Here is a 27,546-nt window from a genome sequence, read left to right as displayed (position 1 = left end):
TCAGATTCCCATTACACCGTCACCCCGTTCTATGGGTCTCAGATTCCCATTACACCGTCACACCGTTCTCCGGGTCTCAGATTCCCATTACACCGTCACACCGTTCTCTGGATCTCAGATTCCCATTACACCGTCACACCGTTCTCTGGGTCTCAGATTCCCATTACACCGTCACACCGTTCTATGGGTCTCAGATTCCCATTACACCGTCACCCCAGTCTCTGAGTCTTAGATTCCCATTACACCGTCACACCGTTCCCTGGGTCTCCGATTCCCATTACACCGTCACCCCGTTCTCCGGGTCTCAGATTCCCATTACACAGTCACACTGTTCTCTGGGTCTCAGATTCCCATTACACCGTCACACCGTTCCCTGGGTCTCAGATTCCCATTACACCGTCACTTCGTTCCCTGGGTCTCAGATTCCCATTACACCGTCACCCCGTTCCCTGGGTCTCAGATTCCCATTACACCGTCACACCGTTTTCCGTGTCTCAGATTCCCATTACACCGTCACACCGTTCCCTGGGTCTCAGATTCCCATTACACTGTCACCCCAGTCTCTGAGTCTTAGATTCCCATTACAGCGTCACACCGTTCTATGGGTCTCAGATTCCCATTACAGCGTCACACCGTACATCATATTTACCTCCACTGCTGAAAGACAATGACTTGTGTAATATCCTGCCTGTGACCTCTGCATAACAGCTGTATTTTCTGTGTAGGCTTGTTGGCGGCCTGGCCTCGGAGAATGTGCGCTGGGCAGAGTCTGTGAAGATGTTCCGAGAGCAGAAGGAGACTTTGTGTGGGGACGTGCTGCTTATTTCTGCTTTTGTTTCATATGTTGGTTATTTCACAAAGAAATACCGGAATGATTTGATAGAAAAGTTCTGGCTCCCGTACCTGAATGCGTTAAAGGTAAAATAGATATAATCTGCATTATACATGGCTTAGTTATTCAAAGTTTCATTACATACATGTAATCATGTTAAGGAAAGTGTTAATGTTTCTATAATGTCATATTGTAGGCTGTACATTTTATTACACAGATACAGCCACTGATAGACTCTGTGTCCTAATAAACCTAGTCATATACAACATTTTGGGGACGGTATACAGAGACAATCCCACCTGGCCGATGGGAACGAGGAGTGCTCCAGTGCTAAACCGCGCTATTGTTAGCTCCAGGGACCCCTAGTTCCTGATTATACTTAGCCGTGTAGTTACCGTTTTACCTCCGCGCCCCCCAGGGAAATCCCATGTTTCCTCTGGGCCAATAGGAAGCAGCAATCCCTTCCTTTCCTGCTGTCCTGTGTCTTAGGTTCCGATTCCCATCACGGCGGGCCTGGATCCACTGTCGCTGCTTACTGACGACGCTGATATTGCAGCATGGAATAACCAAGGTCTCCCCAGTGACCGTATGTCCACTGAAAATGCCACCATCCTGTGTAACACGGAGCGCTGGCCACTCATTATAGATGCTCAGCTGCAGGGCAATAAGTGGATTAAAAATAAGTTTGGAAACGAGCTGAAAGCCATTCACCTGGGACAGCGAGGGTACGTATATCATGTTATGTACACCCTATCCTAACCATCCGTCTGTCACAGCGAGGGTACGTATATCATGTTATGTACACCCTATCCTAACCATCCGTCTGTCACAGCGAGGGTAGGTATATCATGTTATGTACACCCTATCCTAACCATCCGTCTGTCACAGCGAGGGTACGTATATCATGTTATGTACACCCTATCCTAACCATCCGTCTGTCACAGCGAGGGTACATATATCATATTATGTACACCCTATCCTAACCATCCGTCTGTCACAGCGAGGGTACGTATATCATGTTATGTACACCCTATCCTAACCATCCGTCTGTCACAGCGAGGGTACGTATATCATGTTATGTACACCCTATCCTAACCATCCGTCTGTCACAGCGAGGGTACGTATATCATGTTATGTACACTCTATCCTAACCATCCGTCTGTCACAGCGAGGGTACGTATATCATGTTATGTACACTCTATCCTAACCATCCGTCTGTCACAGCGAGGGTACATATATCATATTATGTACACCCTATCCTAACCATCCGTCTGTCACAGCGAGGGTATGTATATCATGTTATGTACACCCTATCCTAACCATCCGTCTGTCACAGCGAGGGTACATATATCATATTATGTACACCCTATCCTAACCATCCGTCTGTCACAGCGAGGGTACGTATATCATGTTATGTACACCCTATCCTAACCATCCGTCTGTCACAGCGAGGGTACGTATATCATGTTATGTACACCCTATCCTAACCATCCGTCTGTCACAGCGAGGGTACGTATATCATGTTATGTACACTCTATCCTAACCATCCGCCTGGGACAGCGAGGGTACGTATATCATGTTATGTACACCCTATCCTAACCATCCGTCTGTCACAGCGAGGGTACATATATCATATTATGTACACCCTATCCTAACCATCCGCCTGGGACAGCGAGGGTACGTATATCATGTTATGTACACCCTATCCTAACCATCCGTCTGTCACAGCGAGGGTACGTATATCATGTTATGTACACCCTATCCTAACCATCCGTCTGTCACAGCGAGGGTAGGTATATCATGTTATGTACACCCTATCCTAACCATCCGTCTGTCACAGCGAGGGTACGTATATCATATTATGTACACCCTATCCTAACCATCCGTCTGTCACAGCGAGGGTACGTATATCATGTTATGTACACCCTATCCTAACCATCCGTCTGTCACAGCGAGGGTACGTATATCATATTATGTACACCCTATCCTAACCATCCGTCTGTCACAGCGAGGGTACGTATATCATGTTATGTACACCCTATCCTAACCATCCGTCTGTCACAGCGAGGGTACGTATATCATGTTATGTACACCCTATCCTAACCATCCGTCTGTCACAGCGAGGGTATGTATATCATGTTATGTACACCCTATCCTAACCATCCGTCTGTCACAGCGAGGGTACATATATCATATTATGTACACCCTATCCTAACCATCCGTCTGTCACAGCGAGGGTACGTATATCATGTTATGTACACCCTATCCTAACCATCCGTCTGTCACAGCGAGGGTACGTATATCATGTTATGTACACCCTATCCTAACCATCCGTCTGTCACAGCGAGGGTACATATATCATATTATGTACACCCTATCCTAACCATCCGCCTGGGACAGCGAGGGTACGTATATCATGTTATGTACACCCTATCCTAACCATCCGTCTGTCACAGCGAGGGTACGTATATCATGTTATGTACACCCTATCCTAACCATCCGTCTGTCACAGCGAGGGTAGGTATATCATGTTATGTACACCCTATCCTAACCATCCGTCTGTCACAGCGAGGGTACGTATATCATATTATGTACACCCTATCCTAACCATCCGTCTGTCACAGCGAGGGTACGTATATCATGTTATGTACACCCTATCCTAACCATCCGTCTGTCACAGCGAGGGTACGTATATCATATTATGTACACCCTATCCTAACCATCCGTCTGTCACAGCGAGGGTACGTATATCATGTTATGTACACCCTATCCTAACCATCCGTCTGTCACAGCGAGGGTACGTATATCATGTTATGTACACTCTATCCTAACCATCCGTCTGTCACAGCGAGGGTACGTATATCATGTTATGTACACCCTATCCTAACCATCCGTCTGTCACAGTGAGGGTACATATATCATGTTATGTACACCCTATCCTAACCATCCGTCTGTCACAGCGAGGGTACGTATATCATGTTATGTACACTCTATCCTAACCATCCGTCTGTCACAGCGAGGGTACGTATATCATATTATGTACACCCTATCCTAACCATCCGTCTGTCACAGTGAGGGTACATATATCATGTTATGTACACCCTATCCTAACCATCCGTCTGTCACAGCGAGGGTACGTATATCATGTTATGTACACCCTATCCTAACCATCCGTCTGTCACAGCGAGGGTACGTATATCATATTATGTACACCCTATCCTAACCATCCGTCTGTCACAGCGAGGGTACGTATATCATGTTATGTACACTCTATCCTAACCATCCGTCTGTCACAGCGAGGGTATGTATATCATGTTATGTACACTCTATCCTAACCATCCGTCTGTCACAGCGAGGGTACATATATCATGTTATGTACACCCTATCCTAACCATCCGTCTGTCACAGCGAGGGTACATATATCATATTATGTACACCCTATCCTAACCATCCGTCTGTCACAGCGAGGGTACGTATATCATGTTATGTACACCCTATCCTAACCATCCGTCTGTCACAGTGAGGGTACATATATCATGTTATGTACACCCTATCCTAACCATCCGTCTGTCACAGCGAGGGTACGTATATCATGTTATGTACACTCTATCCTAACCATCCGTCTGTCACAGCGAGGGTACGTATATCATATTATGTACACCCTATCCTAACCATCCGTCTGTCACAGTGAGGGTACATATATCATGTTATGTACACCCTATCCTAACCATCCGTCTGTCACAGCGAGGGTACGTATATCATGTTATGTACACCCTATCCTAACCATCCGTCTGTCACAGCGAGGGTACGTATATCATATTATGTACACCCTATCCTAACCATCCGTCTGTCACAGCGAGGGTACGTATATCATGTTATGTACACTCTATCCTAACCATCCGTCTGTCACAGCGAGGGTATGTATATCATGTTATGTACACTCTATCCTAACCATCCGTCTGTCACAGCGAGGGTACATATATCATGTTATGTACACTCTATCCTAACCATCCGTCTGTCACAGCGAGGGTACGTATATCATGTTATGTACACCCTATCCTAACCATCCGTCTGTCACAGCGAGGGTATGTATATCATATTATGTACACCCTATCCTAACCATCCGTCTGTCACAGCGAGGGTACGTATATCATGTTATGTACACTCTATCCTAACCATCCGTCTGTCACAGCGAGGGTACGTATATCATGTTATGTACACCCTATCCTAACCATCCGTCTGTCACAGCGAGGGTACGTATATCATGTTATGTACACTCTATCCTAACCATCCGTCTGTCACAGCGAGGGTACGTATATCATGTTATGTACACTCTATCCTAACCATCCGTCTGTCACAGCGAGGGTACGTATATCATGTTATGTACACCCTATCCTAACCATCCGTCTGTCACAGCGAGGGTACGTATATCATATTATGTACACCCTATCCTAACCATCCGTCTGTCACAGCGAGGGTACGTATATCATGTTATGTACACCCTATCCTAACCATCCGTCTGTCACAGCGAGGGTACATATATCATGTTATGTACACTCTATCCTAACCATCCGCCTGGGACAGCGAGGGTACGTATATCATGTTATGTACACCCTATCCTAACCATCCGTCTGTCACAGCGAGGGTACATATATCATGTTATGTACACTCTATCCTAACCATCCGTCTGTCACAGCGAGGGTGCGTACCGTGTTTCCTCAATTCTAAGACGCACCTTTTTTCCCATTTTCACATGTCTGAAATAGGGATGCGTCTTAGAATCGATGTACTAAAAAAAAAAAAAATCGGGGCACTGCTGGAAATGCCGGCTTCACAGTGTGCAGCAAATAGCATGGCTCAGACCCCCCCCCCACCCCCTCTCTCTCCACTCCATGAGGTGCAGAGAAATCAGCTGGAGATGCCGGCCAGGGATCTTCAGAGTGCAGCAGTATGGCTCCCTCCCCCCTGTCGAATCTCTGTGTGAACTGCAGGAGGTGCAGAGGGAGCTGTGTATCCCTGTGTATCCCTCCCCTTCCCTCCATTCTCTCCTTCCCCCCATCCATCCATTCTCTCTCCACTCATTCAATACTGTCTGTCTCTCTCTACTCATTCTGTGTCTGTCTCTCTCTTTCCATTCTGTCTGTCTCTCTAGTGTAGATAAATGTATGCTATTGTCTGCTAGTTATACAAAAATTCTGCACATTTAATAAAAAAAATTTGGGGGACAAACCCCCACTATATTAAATCAAGGGTGCGTCTTAGAATCAAGGCAATAGAGGGAGGGGTGTAGTCATGTAAACCTTAGCAGTAGCACACAGACGTCTCTCTCTCCTGTGCAGCTACCTGGACATTATAGAAAGAGCCGTCTCCTCTGGGGACATCCTGCTGATTGAAAACATTGAGGAGTCTATGGAGCCCGTGCTGGATCCTTTATTGGGCAGGAACACCATCAAAAAAGGAAAGTACGTTCTGCCCGATGTCACCTTATGTATAAAAGAAGCATCATTTTAACCAGGAAGAATACCGCCCCCCCCACGTTCTCCTGCGTTAGTATAGATCATGGGTGCGCAAACTGGGGGGGGGGGCGAAGCAGGTACAGAGGCTCCGTGATTCCCCCGAAGGCATTTAAATTAAATGATGGTGGATCTCGCGATGCCTCTGTAACTTCACTTACCTTTGTGTCGTGCGACACGTTGCCATGGCAACATGACCCTGCAGCGTCATTTAACGCCGGGGCCGAGCCAGGTGGGGAGAGCAGGGGGGGGGGGGCGCATGGGGAATAGTTTGTGCACCCCTGGTATAGATAATGCTGATTTCCGTAGGGTTGGCTTGTGATATTCACAACTCTGGCAAATATATTTAGCCGCTGTCCTCATATCACAGGTATATCAGAATAGGAGACAAGGAAGTGGAATTTCACCCAGATTTCCGTCTCATCCTGCACACCAAGTTCTTCAACCCGCATTACAAGCCAGAGATGCAGGCCCAGTGCACCCTCATCAACTTCCTAGTGACCAGGGACGGGCTGGAGGACCAGCTGCTGGCCGCTGTGGTGGCAAAAGAGAGGCCTGACCTGGAGGAGCTGAAGGTACGTTACCTGATGTCAATCCGCCAGCGCCACACGGCTGTAGTATGATTACATACTGGCCTGTTCTTATACTCCCTGCGGGATCACCGCAGCTTATGCAATCCGCCAGCGCCACACGGTTAGAGCATCATTACACCATTGCATACCAGCCTCTTGTTATACTCCCTATATTCCTGCCTACATGTGTTTTGTTACTGTACAGTAATTAGAGCATCTAATACTTCTATTTGAGCTGCCATTGTGTCATTATTGAGCTGCTGAGGTGTCATTATGCTAAAGCTTGCATTTAAAATGTGGTGCAACAGGACAAAATGTCACATTTTACAAGCAAAGTAAGAAAATGTTTAGTTCCGTGTTCTGACCTGAACTCCAGTCGTGTTCCACAAGGAGGCAGTGTACAACCGCCGGATCAGCATAGAATGGCTTCACAAATAACAGTAGAAATACTGTAGTTAGGTGTCACACCGGCCGGCACGGTGATGCACCTATGCAAACATCCCAACTTCTGTCCATTGTTTAGGCTAATCTCACAAAGCAGCAAAATGAGTTTAAGATTGTCCTGAAAGAGCTGGAGGATTCGCTCTTAGCCCGTCTCTCAGCTGCGTCCGGAAACTTCCTGGGAGATACGGCTCTGGTGGAAAACCTGGAGACAACCAAACGCACTGCAACAGATATAGAGGAGAAAGTAAGCGCCTGACTCCCGGCACATTGCCATACAGGGACACAACACTGGTGTGTAAAAGGACACCGTCATACAGAGACACAACACTGGTGTGTAAAGGGCAGGAACACAAGTACTGCTCCAAAAATATCAATAATAATAATTCTATTCTAAAGTGGGATACAATAAATAATGCCACGGGATGGGATCCCTGCTGTGGTTTGAGGGGAAGAAAAGAGCAAAGATGATATTGTTACTCACTAGCCATTTGCATAAGGTAACACCGAGAGTGATTGTATTAAAATAAACATACAAATACCTTAACCACTGCACCACACCTTCTTCCTATAAAGGGAGACAGGAAGTGGTTAAATAGGAGGAAGTTGATCTGAATGCATTTTATTTACTTTCCAGGTGAGAGAAGCTAAAATTACAGAAGTTAAAATAAATGAAGCCCGAGAGAACTACAGACCCACAGCGGAAAGAGCGTCTCTAATATACTTTATACTGAGCGATTTGAACAAAATCAATCCCATTTATCAGTTCTCACTGAAGGTAATTCACAAGCCAGAGAGAGCTGGGTGATTCATGTCATTGTGCATATATATATATATATATATATATATATATATTTATATATATATCCATATAGAATTCTATCTATATAGCAGCGATCAATCACCCTGTAATCCTCCATGACAGGCACCTCGCCCTTTTCTCGCAAACTGATAATAGTATGTTGGGCTAATTGGTAATAGAGGTTCCATGTAAATAGTGACTCAGTGATGACAGTAATTACAGTGCTGCATTGTGTACAGCCAAATATAGCCCTGCTTACTTGGCCTGTGCGTCGACTCTGAATTGAATAGCTGCTTTAATGTTCCTGGGAAAGCAGCGTCGTCATTAATGTTTAATACTTCATCGAAATATAACCCGCACTCAATGAAAACAATACCGGATATAAGCAAAAATATATATATATATATATATTTATATATTTACTCAAAAGGTGCACACAATACATGACATATGTAACACCAACATGGGCACAATAATAAATCACAGAGCTCAAATAAAACAAAAAAGAGCCAACGCATAAACAAGAGAAATGTGGGGGAGGGAGAGTTACTTATCTTTAGCTCCAAGACAAAGATATGAATAAACAAAAAGAAACCACGAATGAAAAGGCTGGTACTATAACAGGTGGCCCAGGGGTGGGCAACGAGAAGAAAAACTCGCCAAAAACAGGAGGACAATGCAGTCAAATATTTGCTGTTTCTGACTTGTAACCGGCCCGTTCTCACGGAGTGCGGCTCCCACCACATTGTGTTAGATACTTACCTTGAGGGTCTTATGGGAGGGACCCTTTGGTCGCCTCGCATCGCTGCGTACATATTCTTCTTTATAGTGCCGATTCCTACCGAGTTATATTGTACTTTATTATTGTGTTAACATACCTTTGTTTTACATTTATACTTGTATAATGTATCATTATAATCAGAACATTCTATTATCTTGATTTAATTAAATGATTGAGTCACACGATATGCTCTTAGCTTATTGCCTAATTTCCTTCTGCCATTACTCCATCTCACAGTAATTAGTGGATATTTTATACTAATCTGCATGAATTACTGTAATGGCTCTCCAGTGTTGTCTAACTGAATCATCAAGTGCTTTCTTTTGTACCCAAGGCCTTCAGCGTAGTGTTTGAAAGAGCCATTCTCCGCGCCACCGCTGCTGAAGAAGTGAAGGACAGGGTGGTCAATTTAACAGACGAAATCACGTCCTCTGTTTTCATTTACACGTCCAGGGGCCTTTTTGAGAAGGATAAACTCATCTTCACAGCACAGGTTGTGTTTCAGGTAAACACAGGGGGCGCGTCTTGGGCCTGTCCTCTGGAAACCAAGTCCTGGTGCGGTTTGATAACAAATACTGCGAGCATCAGTAATTATGGGATGTGTTTGTTCTGGTGTAATTGCAGGTTTTACTAATGAAGAAAGAGATTAACCAATCAGAGTTGGACTTTCTCCTGCGCTTCCCATTTAAAGCCGGAGTTGTATCCCCATTAGACTTTCTGTCACACCAAGGATGGGGTGGAATTAAGGTTAGTCAGAGACAAGAGACCTCCGTGTGATAAATCCAAAATGTATAATATTGTAGTGAGACAGGGCAGCCCGAGTTTTGAATTGTTTAAGGCCATGTTCAATCACAGGAAGTAATGGCATGCCCGAAACATTCCCCCGCAGGTTGGCTTGGCACTCTCCTGCAGGTTTGCTTGGCACTCTCTCCCATGGGTTGGCTTGGCACTCTCCCCCCGCGGGTTGGCTTGGCATGCTCTCCCACGGGTTGGCTTGGGATTCTCCCCCGCAGGTTGGCTTGGCACTCTCTCCCATGGGTTGGCTAGGGTCTCTCCCCCGCAGGTTGGCTTGGCACTCTCTCCCATGAGTTGGCTTGGCACTCTCCCCCGCGGGTTGGCTTGGCATGCTCTCCCACGGGTTGGCTTGGGACTCTCCCCCCGCAGGTTGGCTTGGCACTCTCTCCTGCAGGTTAGCTTGGCACTCTCTCCAATGGGTTGGCTAGGGACTCTCCCCCGCAGGTTGGCTTGGGACTCTCTCCCATTGGTTGGCTTGGGACTGTCCCATGAGTTGGCTTGGCACTCTCCCATGGGTTGGCTTGGCACTCTCTCCCATGGGTTGGCTTGGCACTCTCTCCCATGGGTTGGCTAGGGACTCTCCCCCGCAGGTTGGGTTGGCACTCTCTCCCATGAGTTGGCTTGGCACTCTCTCCCATGGGTTGGCTAGGGACTCTCCCCCGCAGGTTGGGTTGGCACTCTCCCATGAGTTGGCTTGGCACTCTCTCCCATGGGTTGGCTTGGCACTCTCTCCCATGGGTTGGCTTGGCACTCTCTCCCATGGGTTGGCTTGGGCAGTTTATGAGTAATGAGACCACCTCCAGTTGTTGGAAATGGGAACACCCGTTCCTCTCTGCTCTTTTCCTATTCTTTCGGTCATCTATTTCTTGGACTGTGTTTGCAAAGGACATATTACTGCAACATGTTTCACAGAATTGGTTCTCAGGGTAGATTTATTTTTTTTCTGTTTCTCTTAAACTGCGCTGGTCAAAGACGCAGAAAAAGTACAGTATGTTTCTAATGTGTTTTACTGAAACTTCAAGGCTCTCTCTGACATGGATGAGTTCAAGCATTTAGACAGTGATATAGAGGGCTCGGCCAAGAGGTGGAAAAAGTTTGTAGAGTTAGAAGCACCAGAGAAGGAGACGTTCCCCAAGGAGTGGAAAAATAAAAGCTCACTGCAGAAGCTGTGTATGATGCGATGCCTGAGACCGGACAGAATGACATATGCAATCAGGTACATTGTCCGGCAAATGTGACATTCCTCCCCTCTCCCCCCTTTAATATTAGTCACACACAAACTCATCATTATGTGCATTGTATTGGAACAGACATTTTGTAGAGGAGAAGCTGGGAGCCCAGTATGTAGAAGGCCGGAGTGTAGAATTTGCCAAGTCTTATGAAGAAAGCAGCATGGCCACCCCTATATTCTTCATCCTGTCCCCTGGTGTTGACCCTTTGAAAGATGTGGAAGCGTTGGGTATGTTCGTTTCAGAGGTTACATGCTTCATACTTGTGACGCAAGACATTTATTGCAACAGTTTAGTTTTATTACATTGTAACTTACAAGGGAGTTCTGCACAGGATTTAATCGTGTGTACAAGCCCTGCAGGTGTGTTCCCTCACATTTGCTCTATGCATTGCAATAGTGCCTATGAACAAGAGACCTTAGAGTTTTCGACAGCTCTGTACGTTGCATTGCAATCGTTTCCAAACAGGAAAGATGAAACACTTTGTATAATACAGTGTTATACACAGTTCTAATCACAACATATTTATCAGATGCACAGAGTGATCATGAAAACGTCTGTGGATGCAATTTCTTTACATGAAATGCACTGAGGTCCTTAAGGCTGATGATCATAGATTATCTGCTTTATTATAACCAGACATTACACTGTTTGCTAAGCGATAAGGGGGACAGACAGGGTGACATGCATGTATGAGACGTGCAAATGCACCACAAGTGGGATTTGTATTTAATATAACCATGCACAGATATTACCTATTCATTTCCATTCCCAGCTCTGCTTTACTTCGGTTATATTCTTTATCAAGGAGTGAAAACCATAAACTACATCCACAACTAGATATTGTGAATGTGACTTCTCTTAAGACCTCAGTCTGTTCTAGGCCAGTCATAGTGTTAGACCTCAGTCTGTTCTAGGCCATAGTGTTAGACCTCAGTCTGTTCTAGGCCAGTCATAGTGTTAGACCTCAGTCTGTTCTAGGTCAGTCACAGTGTTAGACCTCAGTCTGTTCTAGGTCAGTCACAGTGTTAGACCTCAGTCTGTTCTAGGTCAGTCACAGTGTTAGACCTCAGTCTGTTCTAGGCCAGTCATAGTGTTAGACCTCAGTCTGTTCTAGGTCAGTCACAGTGTTAGACCTCAGTCTGTTCTAGGCCAGTCATAGTGTTAGACCTCAGTCTGTTCTAGGTCAGTCACAGTGTTAGACCTCAGGCTGTTCTAGGTCAGTCATTGTCTTGCTTTCTTCTAATTTGTTCCCAAGGTAAAAAGCTCGGCTTTACTATAGACAATGGCAAGTTTCACAACGTGTCTCTGGGGCAGGGGCAGGAGGTGGTGGCTGAACATGCTCTGAACGTGGCAGCAGAGGAAGGGCACTGGGTAATTCTCCAGGTACACAAAGATCCAATGTCTGTCTGACAGGCCCCTTGTCGTTTTTAGACTCCCTGTTCTATTGCATTAACCCTTCAGAGTCTACAGCATATAACATGTGTAGCAGCACCAACGCTGGGTGAGCGGCCTAATTGAGCATAGACTTGTGACTATACCGCTCAGTAAAAGTGGGCCATTAACCCCGTCAGCGCTGAATGGGACAGCTATTTATCAGTGCTGAAGGGGTTAAGTTTACATTGCCCTTGTACACGGTTAATTGTCAGAGCTGACTGCGCAAGGTACAATGAAAGACTTAATAACAATGCTGAAAAATGAGCGGTGTTTCCGAGCAGAACATTCACCTGGTGGCGCGGTGGCTGGGCACGCTGGATAAGAAGGTGGAGCAGAACATGGCCGGCAGCCACGAGAACTACCGCGTATACATGAGCGCTGAACCCGCCCCCAGCGCCGCGGATCACGTCATTCCTCAAGGGCTGCTGGAAAACGCCATCAAAATAACCAATGAGCCTCCCGCCGGCATGCAAGCCAACCTCCATAAAGCCTTGGACCTCTTCAATCAGGTATGAACTTTTCCACTCACACCTGCCCGCAGTGGCCACCTTCAATGCACTCCAAAACATTTGATATATTCTCAATAGAAAGCGGTCAGAACTTCACTACAGGTTTCCGAGGTTTAGAGAGAAGTGAGCATGTGAGGTTCTCCAATGTGCATTCCTAGAGTAGTGGCTCATCTGAAGACCACACATAGAGAGAGAGAGGATTGTGATAATTAAGATATATAGGTTATAGCCTGTTTGGCAAATACTCATCTGCAACACAAAACAACACCCAGCTTTACAAGTGTTTGCATGTAATGCCTGTGCTTGTGATAGTGCGGCGTTTGTGCATACGAAGTGACACTTTCCTGTGCTACAGGACACCTTGGAGATGTGCGCCCGGGAATCAGAGTTCAAGTGCATACTCTTTGCTCTCTGTTACTTTCACGCCGTGGTGGCCGAGAGAAGGAAGTTTGGGTCTCAGGGCTGGAACAGAAGTTATCCTTTCAACAACGGAGACCTGACCATCTCCGTCAACGTGCTGTACAATTATCTAGAGGGAAACCCCAAGGTAACATATTCCAGACACCGCTTCTCTTCTAGAGCAGCGGCTGGGCACACGCCTCTCTTCACTCCTAGAACTTGTACGGTTTATAAAGGGATTCCCGACTTTCCTTTCGTCCTGGCTGCTGCCGGCACGTTTGTCAGACATATTTGCCACACAGTATTAGGCAGAAATGTCATTATTTACCGTTAGATTTGACAGCTGCCATTTCCTGCAATGAAACAAGTAGATCTCTAGTATAAAATGTGACATCAGCAGAAATAGGTTTTTTTTTTAAAGTAATTTCCTTCCCTCCCTGCACAGGTGCCGTGGGATGACTTGCGATATCTCTTTGGGGAGATCATGTACGGGGGACACATCACGGACGACTGGGACCGCAGGCTCTGCAGAACATACCTGAGGTTATATATCCGGCCAGATATGCTGGAGGGGGAGCTTGCACTGGCCCCTGGATTCCCGGTACCCCCTAACTCTGACTACAAGGTAGGAAGTAATGCCATGACACCTCTTCAATGCTGGAACAGTTTACCGAATAGAATGGGTTAATAACCACTTGCACGTGTGATAACTCACTAGCTGTCCCAGAAACAGTGTCACCACAGGGCAGAGCTAAAATAATAACGGTTATTCTCACCGAACCTGTTCTGGTGAGATTTACTGTAAGCTTCATGATGCAAGTTCTCCTTCGCTAGGAGTTTATAAATAGCTCAATTCAATAGTTGGATGCCCTGTTATTAAAAATAGCCTTTTAACAGAGTCCTCTGCAGATCTGTCATGTATTTATTTAGCGGGGTGATGTTTCCCTGTAGGGGTATCACGAGTACATTGATGAGAACCTCCCTGCAGAGAGCCCCTATCTGTACGGGCTTCACCCCAACGCGGAGATCGGGTTCCTCACCGTGACCTCGGAGAAGCTGTTCCGCACAGTCCTAGAGATGCAGGCACAAGAGACGCAAGGAGGCGGCGGCGCAGGGGTGTCTCGCGAGGACAAGGTAACAAATCTCACGTCGTCATGTACAGGAGCATTCAGGCGCACAAACATATCCCACCATCACTCTCACACTTCATAAAACGCTGCCCTCCGTGCCCGGCTCCCAGTCTCCTGTCACTTCATCGCCTGCATTATTTACATAAACATGCAGGATAAGGATGCAGTCATCTGAACTGTGACCCATGCAAAGTGCCTATAATATGCTCCTCTCTGCTTTCGCACACTTACCTAAAGGGCGGTGATTCACATACCTATGGGGTATATTTACATTTCTTTTTAAAAGCTTGTACCCCACGTAGTTAGAGGCCGTTTGGAGGAGGTGGTGAGGACGCTTGTTTTGGTCCTTGTTGAGGCTTTGAAACGTGTTATGTTGTTGTAGGTGAAACAAGTGCTCGATGAAATTATTGAGAAGCTCCCGGAAATGTTTAATATGGGCGAGATTATGGCAAAAGCGTTGGACAAAACACCTTATGTAGTGGTGGCGTTCCAGGAGTGTCAGAGAATGAACCTTCTGATCACAGAAATCCGCCGCTCTCTGAAAGAGCTGAATTTGGGCTTGAAGGTAAGTGCCCAGGAGGGGGCAGCACGGGTCTTATTATAGAACAGGAGTGGCCAACGTCAGTACTCAAGGGCCACCAACAGGCCAGGTTTTAATATCCCGGCTTCAGCACAGGTGGCTCAGTCTTTCTCTGAAGCAGGTATATCCTGAAAACCTGGCCTGTTTGTGGCCCTTGAGGACTGGAGTTGGCCACTCCTGTTATAGAACAAACAGCATTCATGTGCTAATGGTAACCGGACCTTTGTGACTTAACCTAGCAACTCCAAAACTAATTTCCAACCCCTCACATCCTGCAGGACACAATGTGCTGCGTTTCCCCGACACGTTCTTATTAATATTTACATGCACATACTAGTCATACTTTCTTATTACAGCAGCTTTCTCATATGGAAATCCTCTCCCTCTTTACTTAAGCAGCCAGGTAATGTAAATATGTCAGAGCAAAAGGGAAAACATCCCGAGTGTTACACGTGCTCAGGATCAGGGCTTAGACACATTGGCACTGTAACGTCTTGATGGGTCACTACTCCTGAGCTAGGAGCTGAGAGTGCTGTTTGAGTCATTCCATGTGCGTAATGTTTTAACAGGGAGAGCTCACCATTACCCCAGACATGGAAGATTTATCCAGCGCTCTCTTCTATGACAACGTGCCAGAGACGTGGGCAGACCGAGCATACCCCTCTCTGCTGGGCCTGGCCGCCTGGTATACGGATCTCTTGCTTCGAATAAGGGTAAGTCACCAGAACTGTATTTGGGATCCATTTCACCAGTGTGACTGATAAAAGCAGTACATGCACAGCCACATGTCTGCTCCTGTGTCGTCACATAATGAGGAGTCTTTATTTTCTAATGCTACCAACATGCAGAAACCAGATCAGGAAATCAGGCCACCCGAAAACCTTCCCCGTGTTCTCTGCAGGATCGCTTTTTGGGGTAGATAATGTGTAGCTTGTGTTAGGAATACGACTTGGTACTAAGAATGGTAGTATGCATTGCACCTGTTTAACATCACGGTTTGGGCTACGACCACAGCAAGGCTCCGATTTGGTAAATGGTGCTAAGTAATTGAATGAGTTCGTGAATGGACCTTCAGGTGTTTAAAGAAGAAGCCAGCACACGGACTTAAGCAGTTATGCTTTATTGTCCCATGTTTTCCGACGTTTCGGCTGTGCAGTACAGCCTTTTACAAGGCTAAGTCTGTGTGCTGGCTTCTTCTTTCAACGCTGACTGCTACTGGGATCCTAGGAGCACCCCGATTGCCACGCACCGGCAGCTAAGTACCCCACCTACCTCCCATAGTGTGCGCATGCATCATCTCCACTGTACCTTCAGGTGTTTAACACAGGTTAGTAATTGCTCAGTGTCCGGAGTTTCTTGTTCCGCAGGAGCTGGAAGCCTGGACGGCAGACTTTGCGTTGCCCAACACAGTTTGGCTTGCAGGGTTTTTCAACCCCCAGTCCTTTCTCACAGCCATCATGCAGTCTATGGCAAGGAAGAATGAATGGCCACTGGACAAGATGTGTCTCGCTGTGGAGGTGACCAAGAAAAACCGAGAGGACATAACCAGCCCTCCCCGGGAGGGAGCGTACGTGCACGGACTCTTTATGGAAGGTATGTACAACCACCACGGGCTCGAAAATGGCAAATAAACACTGCCCCTAACTGGGCTAGGATTATCAGAAACATTACAGCAATGTCCGGCACATCTGCTAAACCACATACAACTTACTGTATACACAATCAGTGTTATATTTTTTTTATTGTCTCTTGTTCAAATAAAACTGCCCCCCCCCCCCCCCCCCCCGAGTTAAATAGCTTGAAATAAAATAAGTTAGTTGTACATACAGAGTTTGCAGGGTAAATATTTGCAGAAATAGTTCATCGGGGCCACGTGGCACTGGCAAGGAGGGAGGACGTATAGAGCTATCTTGTGTCCGACGCAGGTGCGCGCTGGGACATGCAGAGCGGGGTCATCGTAGACGCACGTTTGAAAGAGTTAACTCCTTCAATGCCAGTCATCGTCATCAAAGCCATCCCAGTGGATCGTCAAGAGAGCAAGAACATGTACGAGTGTCCTGTGTACAAAACCCGGAGCCGCGGCCCCACCTACGTCTGGACCTTCAACCTGAAGACAAAGGAGAAGTCAGATAAGTGGGTCATTGCTGCCGTGGCCCTGCTGCTGCAGGTCTAGCCTCAGCTAATACCGCATGTTTACATCGGGCTTTTCATTTTCAGATGCCTGTTGTCCATATTAAAATGTTGTCTGTTTATTTGGAAATAACAGGGTAGTCTGGTGATTTTGGACTGTTAAAAGATGCAGCTTTTGTTAGAGGATTAGAGACGCTTTAAATCATTGCCACACACCATGTTTTAATCAGGATATTATCAGCACTATTACATACATGTGTGCTAGTGTTATATAAATATGATGAATGCACATAATATGCAATACAAAGACTGAACGTTAGCCTGACCCCCAGTCTATAGTCTCACAGAGATTAAAGAAAACAAAATGTGGCTCTTCCTCATCTGTTGCCAAAGGGAGTGACCCAGACCAAGAAATCTTAGAATCACATCATGTTTAAAGCCCCAAATAATGCAATTCTTTGGAATTTACATGACACCAGTGACCCGACAGCCACCTTACCCACAGCACGATTTCTAACTTCCTATTTCATCGGGATTGCTCTACCAGTGATTGTTACACCGATAGGAATCCTGACGCAAGCGCTGCCGTTTCTGCCGAAAGCTTTTACAGACGTAGTAAGGAGGGGGAAATGTAAAGAAATCTATTCAAGAAGAATTAAACACAAGACCACTAATTATCTACGTAGCAGAAATCACATGAGTCAGAGCAGATATAGTCTCTGCTCGTACAAGCGCTTAGTAAAAGCAGTAATTCTGTGTCAGTCCTTCCTTCCTTTCTGGCTACGAGATTGTGAAATACGTTAAACTAAAGTGACATGTCAGAGAGTGGCAGCTAGGGGCACAGAGGGATAACGAACCCTGCAGCGTTCTGTGAGAAAGCTCGCCGAGCGTTCGTCTGATTCCGTGCAACAACATTTAAAGGAAAAACCAAAATCGGACCAAGTACTCCAAAAATGCCCCGTTTCAAAGACCGAACAGTGTTTGGCGATCAGGGACTGATTGCCTGAGGTTAATTACACTCACTCCTGCGTGCAATTATCTTACACACATTGCAATTTTCTATAAGCATTCGCTGTAGCACACAAACTTAACCCCTTCAGTTCTGAAATGAAAAATAACTGCTCAAATGCAAATAGTTTATCGCAAACTAGAGATTGCATTGGGCTACGAGTGTTTGCATGCAGCGGACCTTGGGCTAGTTTGGGATAAATGTTTTACGCATGAGGACAGTGTGAAAATAATTTTTTTGCATAGGGACACGCCTGGCATTGCAGGAGTTAAGGACACAGATTGTACTCCTGTGATGGAAGGCCTCACGCTGACCACCAAGACTAGTACACCCACAGCAACTGTTAGGCTGTGATTATAGTGTGTGCGACGGCGCAAACAAAATACAGCAGCTCTATCGGGACGGCTATAGTGCACGCGCGTGACTCCATGCGCTCCTGCACTATAAGCTATGCCTTATAGTCAGACACACATATTGAATAACAACTGACCAGAAGCTGCAGGTTTTCAGAAGAAGTTCTTTATCAGCGGAGTGACCAGCTTCACCCACAGCTTCACATAGCGGCTTTGGTGCTGAAAGGTAGCGAGAGTCACATCACCCGACAGCTTGTAAAGCTGGTGCTGCTCCTTTAAGAGAAAACAATGCATTGGAGTAAGAAGAGGTAGGAAAGTGGATATATATATATATAAACCCTTGGCACTCCGTGTAAATAACTAAAAAAGTGGGTGCAAATCCTGTACAGAAAGATAAGCCAAACGATACCGCACGTGGACGAATATCAGAGGCAGCACTCTTGACAAAGGTCCCGTTTGAGGACCGAAACGTTGGAATGATGTCTTGTTGAATAAATACTTTATTTTTAATAACCATCTGGAGTGCTGCCTCTGATATTCGTCCACGTGCGGTATCGTATTGCCTATATATATATATATATATACCCTGAACTGCCACGCTGCGTGGCACTGCATAACATTACATCATTGCTGAGCCACGAGGCAAAAGCCCCCTGAATATCACCTTAAGCAGAAGCTACACGCACAGCTGCTAAGAGAAGCTTCTTCACCTTGCGATGAGAAGCACGTGAGTAGCAGTAAGTACCATGCAGTGCGTAGCATGAGGAAGTTCTAATCACCGCAAACATCAGGAACTGAAACCAGATCAGGTGTGCAAAGTAGCATTGGCCACAATAAAGGCTTACCGGGTTTACGATAAATCTTCATGAGGAGAGGAAAAGGGATTAAACTGGAATAAGAAACATGCAATCTCCTGCCCACGCAGAACATTTACAATGAGACCCGCATTTCTGCTAATTGAAGAATTCAATATATTTTTCACAATAAGAGGGTTTTGTTCTGCGAAGACGGAGCGCGCATGCGTCTGACCCTCGTATCACGCAGGAGGAACTTGACACTAACCCATTTACTTATTTTACAATAACTGAGTTTTGTCAAAACTTTTATTACAAAATCTCACATCTTGTATAACTGAGAATACCAATTCTCACCATCTGTTATTCACATTTATTTTACTAATGGCCCCTTAATTACGTTGTTAAAAATATGAAGAAGCTGATGCAAGGTGTCCGAAGTCTAAATCCGGGGTGTGACCACCCCTCTACTGAGATCAGAGGTCACAGTGCGGCGTTACGAGCTAAGAGGGGCAACAGCTACTTGGTAATCCGTGTTCCACAGATGGTCACTAACTGAAAACCAGAAATTTCCCATTCTGACCGATACATTTCCTGGCATTCATTTCTCATAATCTTAATCACCAATACCCAGTGCCACATTAAGAGACACGTGACGGACAGAGAGTCTTCTGTGAGGAGGCTGGGGGTTCCAGCTCTTTGTAGTAACATCACATTCTCGTCACTTGTATCGCTGGGTGTTCTGCTTTCCTAGCAGTCCCTGCTCTTCTTTGAGAGAAGTGGCTGATTTCTATGACACCAACTGTAATTTGGCTGTCAGAAGGGGGGATGGGGGTTTCCTCGCTCACGCAGAGACCTCAGTGATGACAAAACCACAGCCTCTTAAAATAGAAATAACAGGGACAGCTCACAAACATTAACCCCTGCCCCCTCAGTAAGCGAGGGGGGTAAATATTAGCCACAGAATAAACAAACCTGGTGCAGCTGCTGCTGCAATGCCGCCTGATCCGTCACAATGGCGATTTGTGTTTCCAGATCCCGGTGAACTGATCTGTACCCGAAGTTTGGAGAGCCAATGAGAGTGAGGCAGGGCAGGTTAGTACCCGCGGGGTATAGCCACAGACCTAGAGAGAGAAATCAGGCCTCATCAAAATGAGATCAAACCATGCAGCTATAACCAGGTTTATGTATTTGAGAGCGAAATATACATATATAAAGATCTATACTTTGCACACATGTATAGGTGTGTGTATAACAAAAACTACAGCTCTGAAATGCAGAGTTCTGATTTCCCGTGCATCAAATATACAAATCGGATTAAAAAAAACGATGTATTTGACACAATGTAAAGTCAAATTCCCCAGTCTACATGTGTGAATAATGCACCATATCAGGGCGCGCACACACACACACACACACACACACACACACACACAGTGGGTTTCCTGGCAGAATAAAAACATATCGGAGTTACGGTCACTGCTGCTCGGCAGGTCCGGCCAGTTCCACAGCTCGGAATACGTGAGCCGAGTTTCAGTTTATCAAAGAAAACAAGAGAAAAGGTACTTTGTTCTTCCTTTTGCCAATCATTTGAGCCCAGATCTCACCTACATCATGACACAGAGAGGAGTTAGCAGAGCGGGCCCTGACTTGCCTTCTTACTATAGGAGATAACGCATCACTCATCTGTACCAATCTCTGCCACTCAAATTACTTATCTACACAGACACCGTTCTTCATTAGGATCCCAAGTGAAGTGCGCTCTGACACACAGACTCGCACACACCGACTCACTCTGTATAAGCTTCATATGACGTGTGCACTTGCCTGTATATTTATTTCCTATGGTTACACTTTTTTTTTAAAGTTTTAATACTTTATTTATTCCGATCACACAAACAGGAACATAATTTTTCACATTATACCAATGTATGCTATTACCACTGATGTAATCTGCTATTATTTCTACCTTTTCTTTTTGACACGTGTGTATGTACACACACACACACACACACACACACACACACACACACACACACACACACACACACACACACACACACACACACACACACTAGTTCAATAAAAAATAGTTTAAAAAAAGTGCATACAATATTTGTAATTCAAAGTCTCGTGACATTATTGGTAGAGGGTGAATACTTTTGCAAACCACTATACAGTAGGGCCCCGCTCATATGGCGGTTTCCGTTCCAGGCCGCCGCCATAAAGCGGGGCCCTACCGTATTGTACCTTTGAAAACAGAGATGCAGCGCTGTAACACGATTGTTTCGCTGACAAAAGGCATCTGACAAGGAGTTGCGCACGCACTAAAACGGTTGCTTAGTGACAGCCGGATACTCAGCTGCTGAGTGCGTCATGCCGAAAATCGCTGTAAAAACGGAAGCACCAAACCTAATGAATATGGGTATACATTGGGAAACGCTGTATGAGCGGAACGCCGTAAAGCAGGGCCCTACTGTATATAGACATATTTACCTCTCTATAATATATCGATCCCTAACTAGATCTATATCATCTCTATGAGAGAGAGCGTAGGAGATATATATATCTGAAATAATGTTTGTGTGTGTACTTGTGCCCCCTGTGATTGGCCGGCGGACAGCCACAGCTCATTGGCCTGCGGTTGGGCTGACGTCACAGCAGGGCGTGACAGTCACACCACCCACACCCGGCTGCCGCCCCTCACACCTCCCAGCACGCCGCCTCACCTCAACCCGCCGCCCCTCACACCCTACACCCTCCCGCCGGCTCCCGCATCACCCGCTGCCTCCTGCGGGAGCGCCGGGAGGGGGGGGAACGAGGGCCAGGTCCCGTATCACCCGCCGCACTGCCTCTCAACTCACCGCCTCACCCGCGGGAGCAACAGGGACCGGGGGGGAGGGGAGGGAGAGCACGAGTGCCTGGCACAGGAGGGAGCGCACGCCAGCTCCCGTGTCACCCGCCGCCTCACACATAGCTGCCGCACTGCCTCCCGACTCACCGCCTTAACCGCGGGAGCGCCGGGGGAGGAGAGCGCCGGGGACGGGGGTCATGCAGGGAGGGGACTGTGATGTCAGGTACTGGGAGGGGAGAGTGATGTGGGGTGCAGGGGGGGAGTGATGTGAGGTGCAGGAGGAGAGACTGATGTGGAGTGCAGAGGGGCTGGAGTGATGTGGGGTGCAGGGGGGGTGGAGAGTAATGTGGGGTGCAGGGGGGGTGGAGAGTAATGTGGGGTGCAGGGGGGGTGGAGAGTAATGTGGGGTGCAGGGGGGGGGTGGAGAGTGATATGGGGTGCGGGGAGGGGAGACCGCAGCTGTGAAGGAGGGGGGGAACGGAGCTGTGAACGGGGAGGGGGGGAGAAACCCAGCTGTGAAGGGGGGTAGATATATTTATATAATGAATCACAATCAGGAGTCACATTCCCCAAAACCGACTTATTTACCATAACACAATATATCCCTACAGCTCATTCCAGTAATCAGCATGTACCCACATGCCAAGCTCTTCTACCAATGATGTTTGTTTGGGAGCGGACATGTTGATGTAGAAGTTAATGTTGGTCCCTCATCTACCTCATATGCAATAAGAGGGTCTCGCTTACCTCTAAGTGTCACCTTCCACCTACCTCTATTAACCGATGACCAGATGAGAGACCAAGGACGTTTAAAAAAAAAAAGAATAGTTTCTATAACAGGCGTACAAATCCCGGCTACAACCGTCGTCCCTGTGGTGGGCAGGAGGGGCGCGTTCTTACCTTTGGCGTGGAATGTCCAGTGGTCTCTGCAGTACTCCTTCAATTTGATCCGGTGCTGCTGTCCAAGCTTACAGACCTTTCTGTAAAACTGCCGCTCTATGTAGACGTAAGCAGCTGGGATAGCGCCTGCGATGCCCCTGGCCCCAAAGAATCCGTTGACCTCGGGTGCAGCCAGCAAGATGTTGTAGTTGGCCCTTGTGCCCAACAAGAGGTCCATGTAGCCCTGCGTGAGGTTGAAGTAGCCAGTGGTCAGATGAAGATGGTCTCCCCTCTCGGCCTCTGTCAGAAGTGTCTCTGTAACCAGCTCGTCTATCTGAATCCCAAACGGCTTCATCTGCACCAGGGGATAGAGCCAGGTATCTGGAGGCTCATTAGCAGGGGCAGGCTGCCCGCTCCGGAAGCTGGCGCTGTGCTTCTCGCACTGCCTATGCCTCGCAGACTCTATCACCCCCATAACTCTCTTATTGGCCGCATCACAATACTCTGCCTTGTCACCTGCAAAAGTAGCACCTGTCACACAAGTGGAGGACATTGTATATAACACTGTATAGCGCCCACACTGCCTGCGAGAGCTTCACTAGAAACTTGCACTTTTGCATAAAAGAAAACAACGGCATTTAAAACCTTATTGCTGGTGTTCCGGACTTAATGAGAATAATGATTGCAGATAACAGTAACATTTATATGCGTGCCGATTTTTATTTATTTATTCACACAAGGAAAACCCCCACTATAATAAATGAAAACATGAAATTATCAGAACTGCAGAGAACCCAAACTCCAAAGAGAAGGTGTGGTGTAGTGGTTAAGGTGTTGGCTTCGAATGGTTTGCTGGTTCACTTCCTGCCTTGCCCACTTACACTCTTGGGTAAATCACTCTCTCTCTGTAATTTTCCAGGATGTTTTTGAAAACAATATGTTTGTAACATTTCTTAATAGTCACATTAGATGGTTCCTTCATCTCAAAGTTGTTATTGCCCGAGGCCTAGAGGACCAAAACATACTCATCGTTCAGTTTCTGAACCTTCCACAATAAACATGATTGCTTTGCATCAAGAATTTGGAGTACCCCGCTATTTGTTACTATCACGAAGTGCGAGCATCCCGGCAGGACAATTAGTCTCCAGTTCTGATCTAGCGGCACGAGACGCCCGGCAGGACAATTAGGCTGCGGCCATGGTGATGGAGGAGGGCGCACGCGCGCGGCGCGATCACATAGATGTGCCTCTATGAGGCTGTGTATAGAGCACACGGGAGCAGAGGCGCCGGCGATGCAGGAGGAAACATAAAAATCTGTTTTCACTTGCGGCGGCCAGGTCACGTGAGCGGTTCGCCCTCAGCTTCGTGATGTCACAGTCACGCCCCCACCCCCCGACACGCCTCCCCGTCTCCTGTGCATGCAGGACACAGATGGCTTCTCCCCGCTGCCTGCAGCAGAAGCCGATTGAACGCTTGCGCCCTCTCTGCGCCGCAGCCTTAGTCTCCTGATCTAGCAGCGTGAGACGCCCGGCAGGAGAAGCATCTCACCTAGGTATGGGTGCAACATCCCCTCTTCCATCTGCACCGTGTCATCCGGCTGCAGCTGCAGAGAAACGTCTCCGACGGCTCCCACCAGCTCACTGAAGAAATCCGCCACCTCAGGGCAGCCCTGGAGCACCACGTATCGGTCCTGCCGGTTGGTGAAATACGAGTCGCTCAGATTCGCTCTGAAACAAATCACAGCACAAACCGGAAATTGCTGAAACCGCTCGCGCTTTGCAGTTCTTGGATGTCAGCTGACTGCAAAAATCTGGGTGGTGTGTGGGGCCTATTAGTAACGCTTGTACCCCCGTGTTTCCTGACCAATATGCTTCTCTCCAGCTTCATGTTGTTGTGTTTGCTGTACTTTTTGTTCTGCATCCAGAAACCCTCACAATAGCACATTGCAAAGCGTCATATCTGCTCACCCGCTAAGGATCACGGTGTCGTCAAACAGATAAACCTTCATGTGCTGCAGACCGATGGTCTCGTTAAACCTCTCCGGGGTCAAGAGCCGCAGGAGGCCGCGCAGATTCGGGGTGTGGAAGAGGGAGACGCGCATGCGGCCTGGATATCTGCGCAGCAGAGGGAGCAGCATGGTGCGGGAGTTCTTCCTGCCTGTGTGGGACGACGGAGAGGATACAAAAAGGATCACACACAGGGTTACATGTCCGTCGCCCCCACAAGGGTCGCCAGTGATGTACAATGGGTGTGCAGAACTAAACGGCTCTTTATCGTGTTCCATTCACCCACATCTCAAAGAAAATAAACCTCACATATCAACCTGAAACCTACGCACACATTGTTTAAAACAGGTTGTGTCATCTTCTTATGTGATAAGAGGGTGCGTCACCGACTACCAATCAGGCTTCAGCCTCCCTCCTATCACAGAAGAGGGTGGTGTCCCATTGACCTTAGTGAGTGGAGCGGTCACTGACCCCGGGATCCCCTGGTGAAATCAAGCAGAATTGAGACATGAAGGTCAGAGGACTCCGGGCAGCGAAGAATCTCCTCGATGGAATCCACCTGAGGAGGAGAAGGGGAGGTGATCACAGGGAGCTCCAATCAGCGCAAACTAATTCTAACGAGCGCTCAGTTCTTACGGTGCCCGATACATTATATAATTAGCATCAGAACAGAAAGGTAGTGACAGCAAGAAGTAACTCTTCCTATAAGGGGAGGAGGCACCTTTTTCTGCCATTTGTTTCTAATGAAATTATACAATGGACAAGATTTGTTAACTGATCAAACTAAAGATGCAGAATGTCCCCAGTCCCTCCCAAATGTCACTGCACCCCCCCCCCCCCTCACTGCCCACCCCACAGCTCACCAGCTCCTGCTCCATGGGGCCGGTCCCCAGGTACAGCGATGCCATTACAATACGCTTCCTGGCCGTCTTCACCTGTGCCTGAGAGGAGAGGAACAGTGAGAGTGAGGCAGCGCTGCCGGTAATATCAGTACTGAGCGTCCAGCCACGTTACACAGCATGGGAGATGGCAGCGATCACATCTTGCATCATGTTACTAATAACTACTAAATCAGACAACGCTCATACATGCATTTCATACACACTTCCACCTGGCCTCTTCCCACACCACCTCCCCAAGCACCTGGCCTCTGCCCCTGCCCATCTGTACCCTCCCCCTCCCCTCATACCTTCATAACCTGGTAGAATTCGGAGGGCGAGGACAGCACCTTCACGCAGGAGCTGGAGATCCCGAACTCTGGCACCAGATTGCCAATCCATTGGAAGCGATGAGCCCCCCGAGGGGAAAGGTATCTGAGAGGGGGCGTCTGGGCAGGGACCCGAGGGACGGTGGGAGCCACAAGCGGGGCCAGGAGCAGCAGAGGAGTCCTGGGGGAGGGGGAGAGAGAGAGCCCCCTCAGCTCATGTCTAACACCCCCCAAAACACTGACAGAACCCCGTACAAGGATTAAGGATCCTCCAGCTGGCTATTACTGAGAGCAGGAATGAGCATGGCACACAGCACACCCACTTTCTGAAGATACAAGGAGAAAGGTCTTTGGGAAGCTGGAGGTATATAGAAACTCGGAGAGATTGGTTAAGGGAAGAAACGGATCACAAAACACTGTCTTTAAAGCAGCAATCCTGCCCATGTTACCGATTTTGTTTTACCCAACTAGAACCAGGGTATTCCCCGGAGACTCTATTTTCTACGTTGAGGCCTGCAGTCAACCAATGGGAATGTGCAATGTCAAAAGCCCCCGATGAGGCATGTATCCCCCCTAATCAGAGCTGAAATACTGGCAATTACAAAACAGTTAGCAGCTTGAGAACAGGGGGTCCTTGGAGCTACAACTAGCACAGCTCAAAATATGTACAAATATCAATAAGTACAAAACCAGGAGGGGGAAATAAACTAGAACCTTCTTCAGGGTTAAAGCCGTATTCTTGGACTTTTCTCAGAATTGCAGAATTTTGGAAGAAGAGAAGTTTGGGAGATTCCCAGTGAAGTCACTGCGAGGAGGAGGAGGAGGAGGAGGAGGAGGAGAGAAGCGGGGATTTGGTGTTGGGAATTCCTGGTGGTTTTCTCTCGCCAAGGCAATCACTTCCACAACTGTGACCAGCTTCTCAGAAAGCGAGCGGAGAGAAAGGAGGAACTGACGCAGCGAGAGGAAGAATACACACTTCGGGCCTTCTCTGGAGGAGATCTGGGTAGACGGATGTTATTACTCTGATTCTCTGGACATAGTATTTTGAAGACTCAACATGAACAGTCCTTGTGTTAAGGAGCATTACAATCTCATTTTTTGGGGTCCCTGAAGCACAGGGAGAGAAAGTGACTTGGCCAAGGTCACAAGGAGCAGACCCTGTGATTAAAGCCGTGAAAAGGGTTTTATTACTTCTAAAACATCCCCCACAATGGGGCAGATTCACTAAACTGTGATAAGGAATATCAGATCAGAATCCCAAATCATCTGCCATTCAAGTTAATGGTATTTAATG

General features: G+C 47.2%; 2 protein-coding genes across 4 annotated transcripts in view; one reads left to right on the top strand and one right to left on the bottom strand.

The window, feature by feature from the left end:
* DNAH17 (dynein axonemal heavy chain 17) overlaps nt 1-17,283 on the top strand; it is a 110,153-nt gene extending 92,870 nt beyond the window's left edge. Inside the window, exons 63-81 of the mRNA XM_075580015.1 lie at nt 726-918; nt 1,322-1,557; nt 6,172-6,294; nt 6,716-6,920; nt 7,441-7,605; nt 7,996-8,136; nt 9,276-9,446; nt 9,566-9,688; nt 10,759-10,952; nt 11,047-11,195; nt 12,224-12,351; nt 12,684-12,911; nt 13,267-13,458; nt 13,756-13,935; nt 14,262-14,444; nt 14,823-15,005; nt 15,590-15,733; nt 16,388-16,613; nt 16,946-17,283. Of these exons, the coding sequence (XP_075436130.1) occupies nt 726-918; nt 1,322-1,557; nt 6,172-6,294; nt 6,716-6,920; nt 7,441-7,605; nt 7,996-8,136; nt 9,276-9,446; nt 9,566-9,688; nt 10,759-10,952; nt 11,047-11,195; nt 12,224-12,351; nt 12,684-12,911; nt 13,267-13,458; nt 13,756-13,935; nt 14,262-14,444; nt 14,823-15,005; nt 15,590-15,733; nt 16,388-16,613; nt 16,946-17,193 (3,412 nt within the window). The 3' untranslated portion in view covers nt 17,194-17,283. The remainder of the gene's footprint in view (nt 1-725; nt 919-1,321; nt 1,558-6,171; nt 6,295-6,715; nt 6,921-7,440; nt 7,606-7,995; nt 8,137-9,275; nt 9,447-9,565; nt 9,689-10,758; nt 10,953-11,046; nt 11,196-12,223; nt 12,352-12,683; nt 12,912-13,266; nt 13,459-13,755; nt 13,936-14,261; nt 14,445-14,822; nt 15,006-15,589; nt 15,734-16,387; nt 16,614-16,945) is intronic.
* The window catches only part of PGS1 (phosphatidylglycerophosphate synthase 1), a 29,858-nt gene continuing 19,019 nt past the window's right edge, over nt 16,708-27,546 (bottom strand). For 2 of the 3 annotated variants that reach the window (XM_075580018.1, XM_075580016.1), the window contains exons 2-10: nt 26,235-26,433; nt 25,909-25,986; nt 25,517-25,604; nt 25,007-25,196; nt 24,588-24,766; nt 23,061-23,570; nt 20,282-20,430; nt 18,650-18,785; nt 16,708-17,127 (exon numbers count right to left, since the gene is read on the bottom strand). In XM_075580018.1, the coding sequence (XP_075436133.1) occupies nt 18,666-18,785; nt 20,282-20,430; nt 23,061-23,570; nt 24,588-24,766; nt 25,007-25,196; nt 25,517-25,604; nt 25,909-25,986; nt 26,235-26,433 (1,513 nt within the window). In that variant the 3' untranslated portion in view covers nt 16,708-17,127; nt 18,650-18,665. The remainder of the gene's footprint in view (nt 17,128-18,649; nt 18,786-20,281; nt 20,431-23,060; nt 23,571-24,587; nt 24,767-25,006; nt 25,197-25,516; nt 25,605-25,908; nt 25,987-26,234; nt 26,434-27,546) is intronic. The other variant, XM_075580017.1, reaches the window with a different exon arrangement.

Source organism: Ascaphus truei, chromosome 22 (genome assembly GCF_040206685.1).
Source record: "Ascaphus truei isolate aAscTru1 chromosome 22, aAscTru1.hap1, whole genome shotgun sequence".
In the NCBI taxonomy this organism is placed as follows: Eukaryota; Metazoa; Chordata; class Amphibia; order Anura; family Ascaphidae; genus Ascaphus; species Ascaphus truei.
This window is presented reverse-complemented; position numbering and strand designations above follow the sequence as displayed.